The sequence below is a fragment of the Dendrobates tinctorius genome, unplaced genomic scaffold (genome assembly GCF_039654945.1).
Source record: "Dendrobates tinctorius isolate UK_male_01 unplaced genomic scaffold, ASM3965494v1 ptg000049l, whole genome shotgun sequence".
Lineage (NCBI taxonomy): Eukaryota > Metazoa > Chordata > Amphibia > Anura > Dendrobatidae > Dendrobates > Dendrobates tinctorius.
In genome coordinates this window covers 24,088,720-24,108,255 of record NW_027361717.1, presented here as the reverse complement: position 1 = coordinate 24,108,255, position 19,536 = coordinate 24,088,720, and the positions used below count along the sequence as shown (strand labels likewise).

The 19,536-nt window shown below is 43.8% G+C and overlaps 1 protein-coding gene across 1 annotated transcript in view; it reads right to left on the bottom strand.

Moving 5' to 3' along the window:
- LOC141091146 (saxiphilin-like) overlaps positions 1-10,395 on the bottom strand; it is a 137,192-nt gene extending 126,797 nt beyond the window's left edge. The window contains exon 1 of the mRNA XM_073576544.1: positions 10,251-10,395. Coding sequence (XP_073432645.1) covers positions 10,251-10,293 — 43 coding nt within the window. The 5' untranslated portion in view covers positions 10,294-10,395. The remainder of the gene's footprint in view (positions 1-10,250) is intronic.
- Between the last annotated feature and the right edge of the window lie 9,141 nt (positions 10,396-19,536).

The window sequence follows — 19,536 nt, the reverse complement described above, 5'->3', positions numbered from 1 at the left end:
ATCGTTGCAACGCCACAGCCTACCTGAGTATTGTTGCTGACCATGTCCATCCCTTTATGACCACAATGTACCCAACATCTGATGGCTACTTTCAGCAGGATAATGCGCCATGTCATAAAGCTCGAATCATCTCAGATTGGTTTCTTGAACATGACAATGAGTTTACTGTACTCAAATGGCCTCCTCAGTCACCAGATCTCAATCCAATAGAGCATCTTTGGGATGTGGTGGAACGGGAGATTCGCATCAGGGATGTGCAGCCGACAAATCTGCGCCAACTGTGTGATGCCATCATGTCAATATGGTCCAAAATCTCTGAGGAATGCTTCCAGCACCTTGTTGAATCTCTGCCACGAAGAACTGAGGCAGTTCTGAAGGCAAAAGGGGGTCCAACCCCTTACTAGCATGGTGTACCTAATAAAGTGGCCAGTGAGTGTATATATATATATATATATATATATATATATACAGGACAGGAGGAGTGGTACTATGTAGTGTATATACAGGACAGGAGGAGTGGTACTGTCAGTGTATATACAGGACAGGAGTGGTACTGTGCAGTGTATATATACAGGACAGGAGGAGTGGTACTGTGCAGTGTATATATACAGGACAGGAGGAGTGGTACTGTGCAGTGTATATATACAGGACAGGAGGAGTGGTACTGTGCAGTGTGTATATACAGGACAGGAGGAGTGGTACTGTGCAGTGTATATATACAGGACAGGAGGAGTGGTACTGTGCAGTGTATATATACAGGACAGGAGGAGTGGTACTGTGCAGTGTATATACAGGACAGGAGGAGTGGTACTGTGCAGTGTATATACAGGACAGGAGAAGTGGTACTGTGCTGTGTATATACAGGACAGGAGAAGTGGTACTGTGCTGTGTATATACAGGACAGGAGAAGTGGTACTGTGCAGTGTATATATACAGGACAGGAGGAGTGGTACTGTGCAGTGTATATACAGAACAGAAGTGGTACTGCAGTGTATATACAGGACAGGAGAAGTGGTACTGTGTAGTGTATATATACAGGACAGGAGTGGTATTTTGCAGTGTATATACAGGACAGGAGGAGTGGTACTATGTAGTGTATATACAGGACAGGAGGAGTGGTACTGTCAGTGTATATACAGGACAGGAGTGGTACTGTGCAGTGTATATATACAGGACAGGAGGAGTGGTACTGTGCAGTGTATATATACAGGACAGGAGGAGTGGTACTGTGCAGTGTATATATACAGGACAGGAGGAGTGGTACTGTGCAGTGTGTATATACAGGACAGGAGGAGTGGTACTGTGCAGTGTATATATACAGGACAGGAGGAGTGGTACTGTGCAGTGTATATATACAGGACAGGAGGAGTGGTACTGTGCAGTGTATATACAGGACAGGAGGAGTGGTACTGTGCAGTGTATATACAGGACAGGAGAAGTGGTACTGTGCTGTGTATATACAGGACAGGAGAAGTGGTACTGTGCTGTGTATATACAGGACAGGAGAAGTGGTACTGTGCAGTGTATATATACAGGACAGGAGGAGTGGTACTGTGCAGTGTATATACAGAACAGAAGTGGTACTGCAGTGTATATACAGGACAGGAGAAGTGGTACTGTGTAGTGTATATATACAGGACAGGAGTGGTATTTTGCAGTGTATATACAGGACAGGAGGAGTGGTACTGTGCAGTGTATATACAGGACAGGAGAAGTGGTACTGTGCAGTGTATATACAGAACAGGAGAAGTGGTACTGCAGTGTATATACAGGACAGGAGAAGTGGTACTGTGTAGTGTATATATACAGGACAGGAGGAGTGGTACTTTGCAGTGTATATACAGGACAGGAGGAGTGGTACTGTGCAGTGTATATACAGGACAGGAGAAGTGGTACTGTGCAGTGTATATATACAGGACAGGAGAAGGGGTACTGTTCAATGCATATACTGTATACACATTTATGCAGATACTGAAAATGACACACAGTAAAGAGAAGAGAAGTGGTACTGTGCATTGTATATACAGGACAGGAGAAGTGGTACTGTACATTGTATATACAGGACAGGAGAAGTGGTACTGTGCAGTGTATAAACAGGACAGGAGGAGTGGTACTGTGCAGTGTATATACAGGACAGGAGAAGTACTGATATACAGGACAGGAGAAGTACTGAGCAGTGTATATATACAGGACAGGAGAAGTGGTACTGCAGTATATATACAGGACAGGAGAAGTGGTACTGCAGTGTATATACAGGACAGGAGGAGTGGAACTGTGCAGTGTATATACAGGACAGGAGGAGTGGAACTGTGCAGTGTATATACAGGACAGGAGGAGTGGAACTGTGCAGTGTATATACAGGACAGGAGGAGTGGTACTATGTAGTGAGTATATACAGAATAATACAGTTCCTGAAAATCGTATACATGACAGGAGAAGTGGTACTGTGCAGTGTATATATACAGAACTAGGGCTCATACTCAGTTGCGTTTAAATCGGACATGTGCAATCTGATTAAGCAATCGGATTGCACTCTGACTAATGTTATTGAATGATTATATGTTAATCTGCAATTTTTTTCTCGACTGAGATTGGACTGAGAAAAAAAATTGCAGCATGCTGCGAGTGGCCGTGTATATCAGACAAAACTCACCAATGCAAGTCAGTGGGTGTGAGGAAAAAAATCGCACAGCACATGGACCATACATGTGTTGTCCGATTTTTAGGCACCCATCTGATAGGAAACCAACATTTCATCAGTCAAGTACAAGATATTCACAGCATGAACCATCAGAATAGAATATATAGAATAGATACAGTGGGGCAAAAAAGTATTTAGTCAGTCAGCAATAGTGCAAGTTCCACCACTTAAAAAGATGAGAGGCGTCTGTAATTTACATCATAGGTAGACCTCAACTATGGGAGACAAACTGAGAAAAAAAAATCCAGAAAATCACATTGTCTGTTTTTTTTTCATTTTATTTGCATATTATGGTGGAAAATAAGTATTTGGTCAGAAACAAAATTTCATCTCAATACTTTGTGATATATCCTTTGTTGGCAATGACAGAGGTCAAACGTTTTCTGTAAGTCTTCACAAGGTTGCCACACACTGTTGTTGGTATGTTGGCCCATTCCTCCATGCAGATCTCCTCTAGAGCAGTGATGTTTTTGGCTTTTCGCTTGGCAACACGGACTTTCAACTCCCTCCAAAGGTTTTCTATAGGGTTGAGATCTGGAGACTGGCTAGGCCACTCCAGGACCTTGAAATGCTTCTTACGAAGCCACTCCTTCGTTGCCCTGGCGGTGTGCTTTGGATCATTGTCATGTTGAAAGACCCAGCCACGTTTCATCTTCAATGCCCTTGCTGATGGAAGGAGGTTTGCACTCAAAATCTCACGATACATGGCCCAATTCATTCTTTCATGTACCCGGATCAGTCGTCCTGGCCCCTTTGCAGAGAAACAGCCCCAAAGCATGATGTTTCCACCACCATGCTTTACAGTAGGTATGGTGTTTGATGGATGCAACTCAGTATTCTTTTTCCTCCAAACACGACAAGTTGTGTTTCTACCAAACAGTTCCAGTTTGGTTTCATCAGACCATAGGACATTCTCCCAAAACTCCTCTGGATCATCCAAATGCTCTCTAGCAAACTTCAGATGGGCCCGGACATGTACAGGCTTAGGCTAGTTTCACACTTGCTTTGTTTTGCAGCGCGTTTTTCCCGCAAAAAAACGCATACAAACGCATACAGATGCTGCGTTTTTTTCAAGCATTTTTATGAGCATGCATGAAAAAAACGCAGCGTTTTTATGCGTTTGTATGCGTTTTTAGTGCGTTTGCGGTTTTTTCCAACATTAGGTGGCCCCTCACACTAACCCAAACCATGACTTTACTAACCCTAACCCTAACCCTGACCCTAACCCTGACCCTAACCCTTAACCAAACCATACCCTGATCCTAACCCTGACCCTAACCCTAAACCCCCTTAACTAACTCTAACCCAAACCCCTAAATTCCATTGTCTAAACTAATGGTAAAAAAAAAAACGCATGTGCAAAAAAACGCATACATAAGCATGCCAATGCGCACATATGCTCACCATAGACTTATAATGGGTGTCTTGCTGTAAAAAAACGCATTGCGCGCATGCGTTTTTTTGAGGCAAGTCGGACGCCCAAAAAATGCAACAGGATGCATTTTGTGCGCCCGAGCGCATTCCGCACAAAAACGCATGCGCGGAAAAACGCATACAAACGCATGTGTATGCGCACATAAGCGCATCCCATGCAAAATATAGGAAAAAAAAAACATGCGTTTTTTAGCGCTAAAATCCCGCAAAAAAAACGCAAGTGTGAAACCAGCCTTAAGCAGTGGGACACGTCTGGCACTGCAGGATCTGAGTCCATGGTGGCGTAGTGTGTTACTTATGGTAGGCCTTGTTACATTGGTCCCAGCTCTCTGCAGTTCATTCACTAGGTCCCCCCGCGTGGTTCTGGGATTTTTGCTCACCGTTCTTGTGATCATTCTGACCCCACGGGGTGGGATTTTGCGTGGAGCACCAGATCGAGGGAGATTATCAGTGGTCTTGTATGTCTTCCATTTTCTAATTATTGCTCCCACAGTTGATTTCTTCACTCCAAGCTGGTTGGCTATTGCAGATTCAGTCTTCCCAGCCTGGTGCAGGGCTACAATTTTGTTTCTGGTGTCCTTTGACAGCTCTTTGGTCTTCACCATAGTGGAGTTTGGAGTCAGACTGTTTGAGGGTGTGCACAGGTGTCTTTTTATACTGATAACAAGTTTAAACAGGTGCCATTACTACAGGTAAAGTGGAGGAAAGAGGAGACTCTTAAAGAAGAAGTTACAGGTCTGTGAGAGCCAGAAATCGTGATTGCTTGTTTCTGACCAAATACTTATTTTCCACCATAATATGCAAATAAAATGAAAAAAAAACAGACAATGTGATTTTCTGGATTTTTTTTTCTCAGTTTGTCTCCCATAGTTGAGGTCTACCTATGATGTAAATTACAGACGCCTCTCATCTTTTTAAGTGGTGGAACTTGCACTATTGCTGACTGACTAAATACTTTTTTGCCCCACTGTATATACAAAGAATAGATAGAAAGATGTCAGTGACACATATAATTAGTGCACTGTGTGTGTATTTTACTGTATATGTATTTAGCTAATAAATAAGTTAAAGAAAAAAATGGTTTGGGATTCCAAATATTCCATATTTACCCCTCTCAGACTAACACCACCAGCCCTCAGATGCCCCAGGGATTGCTGTATGTACATCATATAGGAGAAACTGCTACTGCAGTATTTACATCTCATAGGAACCACCGCAACTACTGTATATACATCATTCAGGATACACTGTGACTGCTGTATATAAATCACATAGGAAACTGCAACTGCTATATATACATTACACTGTGTTCCAAATTATTATGCAAATTGGATTTAAGTGTCATAAAGATGTAATTTTTTGTTTTTCAAATAAACTCATAGATGGTATTGTGTATCAGGGCTCTTTGGATCACTGAAATCAATCTCAAATGCCTGTGATAATTAGTTTACCAGGTGAGCCCAATAAAGAAAACTACTTAAGAATGATGTTCCACATTATTAAGCAGGGCACAGGTTTCAAGGAATTTAGGAAAGAAAAAGGATCTCTCTGCTGCTGAAAAGCATCAAATAGTGCAATGCCTTGGTCAAGAGATGAAAACATTAGATATTTCCCAAAAATTTAAACGTGATCATCGTACTGTTAAGAGATTGTGGTTGATTCTGAGCACAGACATGTTTGTGCTGATAAAGGCAGAATGCGGAAGGTTTCTGCCAGGCAAGTTCATCAGATTAAGAGAGCGGCTGCTAAAAAGCCATTACAAACCAGCAAACAGATATTTAAAGCTGCTGGTGCCTCTGGGGTCCCTCGAAACCTCAAGGTGTAGGATCCTTCAAAGGCTTGCTGTGGTGCATAAACCTACTATTCTGCCACCCCTAAACTGTGCTCACAAGCAGAAACGATTGCAGTGGGCCCAGACATACATGAAGACTAATTTTCATACAGTCTTGTTTACTGATGAGTGTCGAGCAACCCTGGATGGTCCAGATGGATGGTTGGTGGATGGCCACTATGTCCCAACAAGGCTGCGACATCAGCAAGGAGGTGGAGGAGTCTTGTTTTGGGCCGGAATCATGGGGAAACAGCTGGTAGGGCCCTTTAAGGTTCCTGAAGGTGTGAAAATGACCTCTGCAAAGTATATCGAGTTTCTGACTGACAGCTGTCTTCCATGGTATAAAAAGCAGAAACGTGCCTTCAGGAGCAAAATCATTTTCATGCATGACAATGCACCATCTCATGCTGCAAAGAATACCTCTGAGTCATTGACTGCTATAGGCATAAAAGGAGATAAACTCATGGTGTGGCCACCATCTTCCCCTGACCTCAACCCTATAGAGAACCTTTGGAGTATCATCAAGCAAAAGATCTATGAGGGTGGAAGGCAGTTCACATCAAAACAACAGCTCTGGGAGGCTATTCTGACTTCATGCAAAGAAATACAATCAGAAACTCTCCAAAAACTCACAAGTTTAACGGATGCAAGAATTGTGAAGGTGATATCAAAGAAGGGTTCCTATGTTAACATGTAACTTGGCCTGTTAGGATGTTTTAGAGTTAAATAGCTTTTTTGTTCAGTGAATGTGACCTCCTAATGCTGCAAATTCCACAAATGAGCATTTTCAGTTCTTTAAAACATATCAAATGTTTAGAAATTCTACTGTGCCTAATAATTTGGAACAGTGCAATTTGAGTTTTTATTCATTTTGGAGATTATACTGTTATTATTGGGAGGTTTCTTCAATAAAATTTGATGTATTTCTAACAGGTGATGACTTTTATTAGACTGACTGTCATTTGCACCGACTATTTAGGAAAATCATAGAAAAATATCATTTGCATAATAATTTGGAAAACAGTGTATATAGAAGACTTGTATATACAGTGAGTACGGAAAGTATTTAGACCCCTTTAAATTTTTTACTTTTTGCTTCATAGCTGTTCACCATCTAACCTGACGGAACTGGAGAGGATCTGCAAGGAAGAATGGCAGAGGACCCCCAAATCCAGGTGTGAAAAACTTGTTTCATCATTCCCAAGAAGACTCATGGGTGTACTAGCTCAAAAGGGTGCTGCCACTCAATACTGGGCAAAGGGACTGAATACTTATGGCCATGTGAGATTTCAGTTTTTCTTTTTTAATAAATTCGCAAACATTTCTACATTTGTTTTTTTCCAGTCAAGATGGGGTGTAGAACTCGTGTACATTAATGAGAAAAAATGAACTTTTTTGAATTTACCAAATGGCTGCCATGAAATAAAGAGTGAAAAATTTAAAGGGGTCTGAATACTTTCCATACCCACTGTACATCACATAGAAGACACTGAGATTAGTGTATATACATCATAAAGGATGCAGTGCAATTGCTGTATATTCATTATATAGGAGACACTGGGGTTGGTGCATAAACATCATAAATGAGACATTAGGACAGAAGTATACATAAAAAGGCGCCATCTCAGGATTTTCCCAGATCGTGGAGATGAAGGCAGATGAAAGGCTTCAGTGCGTCTATTGCAGTGTGCACAGAGAAGGAAAGGCTTAGAAACAGCTCCATGTACCGCAGTGGCGTTGCGTGTGCACACACATAAGGCCTTGACACTATGAAGAATATTTAAAGGGCCAGCATCCATAAAACAGGGCCCTGGCCCACTTTCTACTTCACTGCTGCTGCCCACCGGGTATCTGCCAGGTCGGGAAGATGGCCAATCTCGGCCTGCGCATAGTGTAGGTATATGTTTTGTATATTGCCTACCTAATGTATTTGTACATTAATACTTAAGATGTATGGGCCCTGTATTTTTACTCTAATAAAATATCTAACATCTGGGTTGTAAGCAAAGCTCAGCTATGCTATGCTGAAAATCCCTCTGATACCGGCTACATTAACATCTAATGACCCTATCTGCTTAATAAAAAACAAGTGCAACTATTGTGGCGCCCCCAGGAGTAAGGTCGCCACACTGGCTTTGCCTTCCTCCAGGGGAGGGTAATGCCAGGCTTGGAGGCAATGATGGACCTCTCTCACAGTCAATCCTTACATGCAACACAGTTCCACTCCGGGTCAGCAGGGGGAGCTCTAAACCTGGATGAAGGGGAGGAGTGACCTCTGAGGACCAGGAGGAAGTGGAGTTAGTTAGTCTGCGGAGGGTGAAGTGTGCAGACGTGGAGAATGAAGCTGAGAGGTTGAGCTGCAGCAGGCGAGCTCCCTCAGCTTGAGAGCGCACAAACTGGAGCCTGGTCTCCAAGGTGGCAAGGATACTAAAGGTCCTACCACAGATACCAGAGGGGTAGGAGGCTGTAAATGCCCTGCTCCCATTTCAGACTTGAGGCACAACAGCGAAACGGATAGAGAGCCGGGAGCTAGGCGTCCCTGAGATAGGCTACAGCTGTCTGCCGTGCAAGTGAGAGTTCTAGGAACAATTGACAGGAGGAACTTCAGAGTAACTAAGGACTGGAGTGCTTCACACCACAAAGCGCTAGGAAGGAGACTGCACAGCCCGTCTGTGAGAGAGAATCCTAGAGTTGCTTCCAGGCTAACCTGCTCCATTACCATCTGTAATCAGGAACCTGGACTGCAGTTACCAAGTAAAGATACAGAAAATTGCACCCCACTGTGCCTTGTCTGCTTCCTACCCTGTCGGCACTGCTACATCACCGTGCCCACCACATCTACACTGCCTTGGGACTACAACTCCACCTTTGGGGAGCTTCACCATCTATGCTGCACACACCTTCAGTCCCAGAGGATCTGCTCGCAGCGTCGGCCTAACACCATATTTGCCGAACACCACAGGTGGCGTCACGAACTATCCATATAAACTATCTCATAAACCACCATTGATTTGGGCGCCCAGGGCCACGGACCGGGTCATCTCTGCTGTGACACATCCCCCTGACACCGGCCCGGTACCGAGTACCCCACAGCCCTGGGAGGGCGACCCACTATGAGCCTTTTCTAACCCCCCCCAGACCCTTCTACAGTATTGCCATTTCCCTGACAAGTGGGTTGCAGCACAGCTCAGCTATTCTATGTGCAGCTCTGTTATGCACATTGGGGAGAGGATGGTCGTGCTCTGAAGGTCCCCATGAGCTTCCAATGAAATGTGGAATTCGTAAATAGTAATGAATATTGGTTAAATAGTGAGTCACAGTTGATACATTCAAAACTATCAATGGTTACTTCATCCATAGAAATAAATTAAAATTTCCCATGTTGAGATCAATCTATTGCTATCAGGTATTTGTCAATTCATTGTCAGGAGAAGAACATATTCAGAAGGGACACAGCACTCAACCGAAGTACAGAGGCTCATGATCATTTTGGAGTGTGGGGCCCTGAAGTGTATTGTTAGAAATAATATATTATTCCTAAAACAAATTAGATGCAAAGACAAATATATATTTTTGTTTTATTCTGTAAAGATAATGTTATTCATAAAAAAAAATTATAATTATAGAAATGAGAAGATCTTATTGAGGCAAAGTCAATTCATCTTGAGTTTTGTAAAAATATCAGATTTGACAGAATCAGAATTTTTTTTTTTTGGCAATTTCATTTATGTGAATCCAACAAAATTACAAGGACTGTGTAGGGATTTAAAAAACATTTAAGAAAATTAATACTCATCCAACCCTCACATATCTTTGGTCCAATCAGTAGTGTGGCCAGAAGATGCCAAAGATATCAGGTGCTAGAAGATGTCGAAGATAACCCAGTGAAGACCGCACCAGAGACCGGACCGGAGAGAAGGGTTGGGCCAGAGCGGGGCTGCACAGCGGGACAGGCGAGTATCATTTTTTTTACATATGTTTATTATGTTCTGGAGAAACCTCAGGGCACAATAATATACATTTCATTAGCTTCAAATATAACTAATAGGAATGTTATTTTCTTGCCAAATTCAAGCAAACTGTCGGATTCAATTATAGTCAGATTTACTCATCACTTAGGTATATTTTTGCAGGCTTTAGCTCCCTACATGGATCATTGTACAGTGTCAGCTCCAGCAATAACAGCAGATTGTGGAGGTTATCACTGCTGGGAACCGGTGGCTAAACATCCTAAATATGCAAATTGACAGATTCCTTCATGAGCTTGGATGGACATGTACTTACCCAACAGGCAGAGCCATAGCAGCACTTGGGGAGTCATCCTCATTTCTTACTAGGCACCATACGAAGAGCGTCTCATCCAGCTGCTGTTCGCCTGTTATAACCTCGCTTTCTATTGATAAGGGGGCGGCTGAGGGAACAGATCAGAGGTCCTTGTGTTATTTACACAAATGTTTCTCAATAAGACCCGTTCACCTCTGTCTCTTTTTTGTTGATAGAATATGTTTTATTTTGCACAAAGACATTTCTTTATTTCATGTGTCATCAACAGAGTTCTGCCAATTTGAAACTCTATTTGGCAGATGCTTATCTGCAGAGGAACGACTGAGGGTTCAGCACAGGTGACGAAACACATGTCAGTGGAACATGTAGCCCGGTACTATAGAGCAGCACTGCTAGATGCCAACCAGGACATGTAGGTCACCACTACTGGTGTTTTGCCAGTGTAATGAACTTGCTGATGATTGCTTGCATCTTCCTACAGATCACAGGCGTCACAGATCCACAGTGTCTGCAATGTCATATGATAAATGTGGTTTCATGGTACAAAGGCCTTGAGGAGACCGTTGTATGTTCTATATACAGTATGTTAACCTGACAACATTGTAACTTGAGGGTCCACTGTAGTGAAAGGGTTTTGTAGGATATTACACATTGATGAAGCTGTATAGGCCATCAGTTTTCGAGGATTTTTTGGTCCTTATTTCACTTATTCATAACCTCAATTTGAATATAAACCCTTTGGAAATAAGTTCTTGTGTGTTGGTGAGATGAGTGAAATTTGGTTTTGATTTTACTTTGCAAGACAACTTTTCTAACCAAAAAATAAAGGACTGGTAAGGTGTCAACCGCTGTTCCTCACCATATGCAAATCAGTATATAGTTACCGTGTAAGGTGGAAGACCAGGCTGCGGGTACTTGCATGATACCAGGTCCAGAACTATCAAAGCTGTCCCCAGTGTTGCCAGGGGGAAAGAATGAGGGACCAGAAAGGTCCATTGAACTGGGAGGAAGGGGCGTGGTTAAGCCGAGTAGTGAACAGAAAGCGCTAGAAAGTCTCCAGTTTCCTGCTGGCAGCGAGAGGAGAGGCAAGGATGTGGCGCACCCTGCAGCGTGAGAGACAGTGCGGAGCTGAACTGCGTCAGAGCCTTCATGTACGTGCCCTTAAGTCAGAGGATGTGCAGAGCGCCGTGCGCCAATCTAAGCAGAGTGCAGTGCTTGCACGGAGGAGCAAGGGCCGAGTTCAGGACCCTGAGGTACGTTCCCTATTGCTGACGGATGTGCAGCGGCACCTGTGCTGGACAGAGACCACTACAGCGATCCTCACTTAGGCTGCACAACTTCATGGACTAGGGGCTCAACGGGCAGAAATGGTGACTGCCCATTGCCGCTAGAAGCCGAACCGGGATCTGTTGAGATCCACCTAGAAGACTCCATACCAGCTGTTGCTGATACTACCACCCCCAGTAGACTGCCTGCAGCTGAGGAACCTAAAGACACGGTAAGTTTAATAACTGGACTGTTGTTACATTACAATTCCTGTTTTCAATTTAACTGTTATCGCCCTGCGAGGAATTCCCTTGTTATAATTAAATTGTTCAACGGTTAACCCTTGCTCTGCCTTCCCTGTGTCACTGCATCCCGCAACCTGCAAAGCAGAGTTTAAGAGGGAAATCTTGGAAAATCGAGTCACAATTTGATTTCCGTGGCCCCAAGTGTAACCGCGCTCTCCAATCAAAAATTGCTATTTATTAAAACATAAAAAGGAAAAATATGCAATAAATTAAACAATTTTTCTTTTTATGTTTTAATGCTGCCCTTTTGCGCCAATATTTGCACCCACTATAGTACATCGCTGTGATGGTGTGATATGTTATGTGGGTATCATTTTGTGTACTATTTATATTTTACGGATTTCCATAGTGTTCTCTTGTTGCCCTGTATCATTCCGTGTACTCCCCATATTGTCTAGTCTCAATTACCTTCCAAAAGTCTGATAATTGAATTAGCTCACTTACAGTCTGCAGCCTGACTGTGTCTATGCCTCTTGATGAACCCCCTGTAGTGCCTTAACCCCTTCATGACCCAGCCTATTTTGACCATAATGGCCTGGCCATTTTTTGCAATTCTGACCAGTGTCCCTTTATGAGGTAATAACTCAGGAACACTTCAACACATCCTAGCGATCCTGAGATTGTTTTTCGTGACATATTGGGCTTCATGTTAGTGGTAAATTTAGGTCGATCATTTTTGCGTTTATTTGTGAAAAAAACAGAAATTTGGTGAAAAATTTGCAATTTTCAAATTTTGAATTTTTATTCTGTTAAACCAGAGAATTATGTTACACAAACTAGTTAATAAATAACATTTCCCACATGTCTACTTTACATCAGCACAATGTTGGAAACAAAATTTTTTTTTTGTTAGGAAGTTATAGGGGTTAAAAGTTGACCAGCGATTTCTCATTTTTACAACAAAATTTACAAAACCTTTTTTTTAGGGACCACCTCGCATTTGAAGTCACTTTGAGGGGTCTTATATGGCAGAAAATACCCAAAAGTGACACCATTCTAAAAACTGCACCCCTCAAGCTACTCAAAACTACATTCAAGAAGATTATTAACCTTTCAGGTGCTTCACAGGAACTAAAGCAACATGGAAGGAAAAAATGAACATTTTATTTTTTCCAACATAAATTTTCTTTTAGCATCAATTTTTTCATTTTCACATGGGTAACAGGATAAAGTGGATCCTAAAATTTGTTGGCCAATTTCTCCTGAGTACAATGACACCTTACATGTGGTCATAAACCACTGTTTGGGCGCACGACAGGGCTCAGAAGGGAAGGAGCGCCATTTGACTTTTTGAATGGAAAATATGCTGGAATATTTAGCGGTTGCCATGTCACGTTTGGAGAGTCCCTGTGTGCCTAAACATTGGAGCTCCCCCACAAGTGACCCCATTTTGGAAACTAGACCCTCCAAGGAAATTATCTAGATGCATAGTGAGCACTTAAACCCCCAGGTGCTTCACAAATTGATCCGTAAAAAAGAAAGTACTTTTTTTCACAAAAAAAATTTTTAGCCTCAGTTTTTTCATTTTCACATAAGCCACATGGCAAAATGGATCCTAGAATTTGTTGGGCAATTTCTCCTGAGTACACCGATACCTCATATGTGGTCATAAACCACTGTTTGGGCGCACAGCAGGGCTCAGACGGGAAGGAGCACCATTTGACTTTTTGAATGGAAAATATACTGGAATATTTAGCGGTTGCCATGTCGCGTTTGGAGAGTCCCTGTGTGCCAAAACATTGGAGCTCCCACACAAGTGACCCCATTTTGGAAACTAGACCCTCCAAGGAACTTATCTTGATGCATAGTGAGCACTTTGAACCCCCAGGTGCTTCACAAATTGATCCGTAAAAAAAGTACTTTTTTTCACAAAAATTTTCTTTTAGCCTCAGTTTTTTCATTTTCACATGGGCCACAGGGTAAAATGGATCCTAAAATTTGTTGGGCAATTTCTCCTGAGTACACCGGTAAATTGGATCCTAAAATTTGTTGGGCAATTTCTCATGAGTACACCGATATCTCATATGTGGTCATAAACCACTGTTTGGGCGCACGGCAGGGCTCAGAAGGGAAGGAGCGCCATTTGACTTTTTGAATGGAAAATTAGCTCCAATCGTTAGCGGACACCAAGTCTTGTTTGGAGAGCCCCTGTGTGCCTAAACTTTGGAGCACCCCCACAAAAGACCCCATTTTGGAAACTAGACCCCCTAAGGAACTTATCTAGATGCATAGTGAGCACTTTGAACCTCCAGGAGCTTCACAGAAGTTTATAACGCAGAGCCGTGAAAATAAAAATAACTTTTTTTTCTCAAAAAATTATTTTTTAGCCCGCTAATTTTTATTTTCACAATGGTAACAGGAGAAATTGGACCCCAAAAGTTGTTGTCCAGTTTGTCCTGAGTATGCTGGTACCCCATATGGGGGGCTGTACCACTGTTTGGGCACACGTCGGGGCTCGGAAGGGAAGTAGTGACGTTTTGAAATGCCAACTTGATGGAATGGACTGCGGGCGTCATGTTACGTTTGCAGAGCCCCTGATGTGCCTAAACAGTAGAAACCCCCCACAAGTGACCCCATTCTGGAAACTAGACCCCCCAAGGAAGTTATCTAGATGTGTGGTGAGCACTTTGAACACCCAAGTTCTTCACAGAAGTTTATAACGCAGAGCCGTGAAAATAAAAAATATTTTTTTTCATCAAAAAATGATTTTGTAGCCCACAATTTTTTATTTTCACAAGAGTAACAGGAGAAATTCAACCCCAAACGTTGTTGTCCAGTTTGTCCTGAGTACGATGGTACCCCATATGTGGGGGTAAACCACTGTTTGGGCACACGTCGGGGCTCGGAAGGGAAATAGTGACGTTTTGAAATGCCGACTTGATGGAATGGTCTGCGGGTATCATGTTACATTTCCAGAGCCTCTGATGTGCCTAAACAGTAGAAACCCCCACAAGTGACCCCATTTTGGAAACTAGACCACCCAAGGAAATTATCTAGATGTGTGGTGAGCACTTTGAACCCCCAAGTGATTCACAGAATTTTATAACGCCCAGGCGTGAAAATAAAAAATAACTTTTTTTTTCCACAAAAATAATTTTTTTAGCCCCCAATTTTTTATTTTCCCAAGTGAAAATGAAGAAATTAGACCCCCAAAGTTGTTCTGCAATTTTTCCTGAGTATGCTGATATCCCATATGTGGGGGTAAACAACTGTTTGGGCTCACGTTGGGGCTCGTAATGGAGGGAGCACTGTTTGACTTATTGAACGCAAAATTGGCTGGAATAAATGGTGGCGCCATGTCGCGTTTGGAGACCCCCTGATGTGCCTAAACAGTGGAAACCCCTCAATTCTAACTCCGATCCTAACCCCAACACACCCCCAACCCTAATCGCAACCCTAATCATAACCCTAACCCCACACACCCCTAATCCTAATCCCAACTCTAACCCTAACCCCAACCCACCCCTAACCCTAATCTTAACCCTAATTCCAACCCTAACCCTAATCCCAACCCTAATTCCAACCCTAACCCTAATTCCAACCCTAGCCCTAACCCTAAATGGAAAAATAAAAATATTTTCTTTATTTTATTATATGTGCCTGCCTATGGGGGTGATAAAGGGGGCGGTGATTTACTTTTTTTATTTTGATCACTGTGAGAGTTTATCACAGTGATCAAAATAAATGATTGAATCTGCTGGCCGGCATATTCCGGCAGGCGCACTGCGCATGCACCCACCATTTTCCAAAATGACTGTGCCCATGCAGGAGGGAAGGCGGGACATCGGGAGGCAGAGCGGGACAGAGCAGGTACCGAGGAGGATGAGGAGGGGGTCTGACTGTGGGGTGGAGCAGAGGGAAGGGGAGGGGGGGCAGATCGTGACGGCAACGTCCGATCGCTGCATTCAGTCCGTGGTGGGGGCGATCGCCCCTCGCCAGCCGGTGTGGGGTGGGGTCAGGTTAGTGTATCCAGCCATGTCCATTGCTACTGCAGCATCGGCCATGGCTGGATTGTAATATTTCACTAAATTTCATTGGTGAAATATTACAATCATACTGCACATGCGCCTGCCATTTTCGAGATGGCGGTGCCCATGATCCGGGATGGTGGGGCACTGAGAGCTAGAGCGGGGACTCGGAGGCACCGTGAAGTGTGAGTGGGGGTGATCGGACTGCGGTGGGGAGCGAAGGGGAGGGGGAGCATATTGTGACAGCGGCGGGCAATTGCTCCGCTCAGTCCGTGGCGGGGGCGATCAGTGTCTCCAGCCATGTCCGATGCCACTGCAGCATCGGCCATGGCTGGATTGTAATATTTCATCAAATTTCATTGATGAAATATTACTATCGCTCTGATTGGCTGTTTCACTTTCAACAGTCAATCAGAGCGATGGTAGCCACGTGGGAGCTAAGCCACCCCCCCTGTAGTGAAGCACAAAGGGTCCTGTGTGTGCGGGTTGGGTGACCTTTCATTGATCCCGGTCACCCGACCCGCAGGGGGGCTATTTATACCATGACGCCAACGGGGCGTCATGTGTCGTTTGGGCACTACTTTTCATGATGCCTACGTAGGCGTCATGGGTCGGGAAGGGGGTCCCCAAGGCACCTTTGTCAGGTCTGGGAGGCCTGAAAACTGCCCCAACCTGTCTGACTACTCCTGGACATAAGGAGGGGGCTGGAGAGGACAGGAGCTGTACATTGACCCATTTTATCCTCTGTCTGCTGGATTATTGGACTCTGATCTCCTTGGACATTCATCCTGATACTGAACTGCATTCGTGTTCTTGACTATTGTATCCTCAGTGTGGTGGATTGTTTATGGACCTTTTAGTTTTGCCTATAATAAAGGTCTTGGGATTGCTCACACTTCCCTCGCTCTGTTGATTGTGTGGTATCGGAGAAAGGCCCCGTGACATCTACCATGTCCATGTTAGGGCGAGCCTCCAACATTGGGTATGTTAAATTGGCCATATTGGGCATGTGCGCCCTGGCCCATATATTGGATCTGTTGATGCACATTTGGAATTGGTGCTGGCTGTGGCAGAGGGGTGTTGGCATCCGTGGCAGAGGAGGAGGATCAGAGACTGATTGACTCGGCACTTGATGGCTTCCCAGCAGATGTATGTGATTTTTGGCTGAACGCTGCCACCTTTCCAAAAAATAAAATACTGTGCTGGGAATATTGGGTGGTGTGCCGGTGACAAGGACTATTTGTAGAGCCCCTCTGGTATGCAGCCTGAACTCACAGGGAATTTCTCTGAGGTACCGTGCCAGACTGCGCCCATAAGCCTCCTCCCCATCTTCATGAGCAGCTGTGGCCAAGTAGTCCAAAACACCTCTGTCCAACTGCCTCCTTGTTCCAGAAGTTGCGCTTTTCTCTCCTGCGCCTGCCTCATCGTGGGATGGCAGAAGCCTGGGGAGAGGTATCCAGAGGCATGGTGGGACTGCTACTGTTGCCCTGGTCCTTGGGATGTGCTGCCTGACTTGCAGATTCTGGTGGTGGTTTTTGGGTGCATCTTGAAACTGCTGAAGATGGAACAGCCTCTTCAGCACCATCACCCACTGGATAAATGTGAACCTCGGAGTCGGAACCCGTCTCCCTCTCCGTAAGGTTTGACTCTGTGCTATATTTGAAAAAAAAAGTGCAAAACATTACTATTTGAGACAAAATAGAATTTTTAAAGCCATGCAGTTACGGTCTCAGATCCATAACAGGAGCTAGGAAATTGAGGCGGTCGTAGTAGAGGCATTTCCTCTTTGTGGTTGCGGCCACTCCACTACGGGTCCGCAGCTGTCTCTCCCTCCTATATGAGTCCCTACAGCTGCGCCAACACCTTGTCACATCAGTCACTGCAATGTAACACAAAACACAAGTGTTCAGACTATGTCTATGTTGTCAACATATACAAATATATTTTGCAAGCAAGTTCAAAATTAGAGAATTTCTATTTCTTATGGCTCAAGACCAATAATAAAAATTCATTAACGTTTTCAGGGCGCCAAAGGACCTTCATCAGAACATACTTTAACGAAAAAGGACGAAAAAGAAGAGGTATTAAGGTATGGGTTAGAAGATCTATTATTATTTCAGGCCAAACCATTTAGGTATATACTCAGTGGTGGATTATAATGAGGTCAATCTGGGCCGTAGCCCAGGGCCCAGTGGTGTGGAGGGGCCCAACAGCCCAGGGTAAATTGCCCCATTATTATCCGCCACTGAGCAGCCGTGAGACACACTGGGACACCTGCAGCAGGCTATACACACACAGGTGATGGCAGCAGCCAGCACACACAGCTCCGCTGCATCTCACATGTGCATGCTGCACTGTGCAGAGCTCCGTAATTACCTATTGCAGAACGCCTATACCCACAGCCTGGCTCCTCCCAGTCATGTGACTGATCACATGCTGCTGACATCACGAATGGTCCTATTCCCTTGTAGCATGCTGCGTTGTTCTGCTGGGCTGATGGCTGCAGTGATCTATCATCTGGGGGGTGAGTGTATGATGTATCGGGGGTCCCCTCTCCTCACACCAGCAATATGGGTCCAGGAGGAGATGGTGACCTGCTGCAGGAGCCGCCGCAGAGGGGCAGTGGTGCCCCCTGATGCCACCAATCCACGTGTACCACTCATTCAGTCATCAGAACATCAAAGAGAGCTTATATCCCCATAAAATTATAGTACCATGGTAAAAAAATTCACTAATTTCAATTATGCAAAAATGTGCAAATTTATTGTATAAACAGGGCAAGAAAAGTGCATATAGTAATCACCATGTAAACATTACAGAGTTAATGAAAACCAGTGGCCAATGATGCAACATATGTGTGGCTAACTCAAACATCATTAATATATGTCACCTCAGGGAACCAGGACCAGTGTTACAAAAATGCATGTAATTACATAACCTATAGTTCCACTGAGACAGGCAGAAAAGGTTGTCCCCATGGGGTGGTGAGAAATGGGCATACATATCAAAAAGTGAAATGGACAGGCAGAATGTTGAAGTGAGAGTGTCTCCAATCCAAAGAAAAGAGATACCAAGGGTCACAAAACATAGTATAAAGCATTTCAAAAAGATCTACCAAGTCCGAAATGTCACAAAATCAAGCCAAATCTCCCACGTCATCAGAGAAAACTATAGGTTACATCATGTCATGCATTTTTGTAACCCTTGTCCTGGTTCCCTGAGGTGACACATATTAATGATGTTTGTGTAAGCCACACATACAGTATGTGGCATCATTGTCCACTGGTTTTTATCAACTCTGTAATGTTTACATGGTGATTACTATATGCTCTTTTCTTGCCCTGTTTAATAAAGTTATTTGCACTTTTTTGCATAATTGAGATTAGTGAATTTTTTACCATGGTACTATATTTTATTTTATGAGGATATAAGCTCTCTTTGGTGTTCTGATGACAGAATATAGTATATAGTGAGTATCTCATTGTTCTAAATATGTTCTCTGTGTAAGGTCCAGAATCCTGGCCATGTTCTCGCATGTACCACTCATACCTGCAGTCTGAGAATTCCTGATATTTCAATCAATGGGACGAGATCACCCTGGACAGGCAGCTCACAGACAGCCCTACGGCCTGACCGCGGGGCCTTCCATCTCCGCCGGGGGCCGTTTTGTTGTACGGCAGAAATAAAGTTTTTCTTTTAGTAACAATATAATTAGAATCTGTCATTTGTGTCCGCCATGGTGGAAGT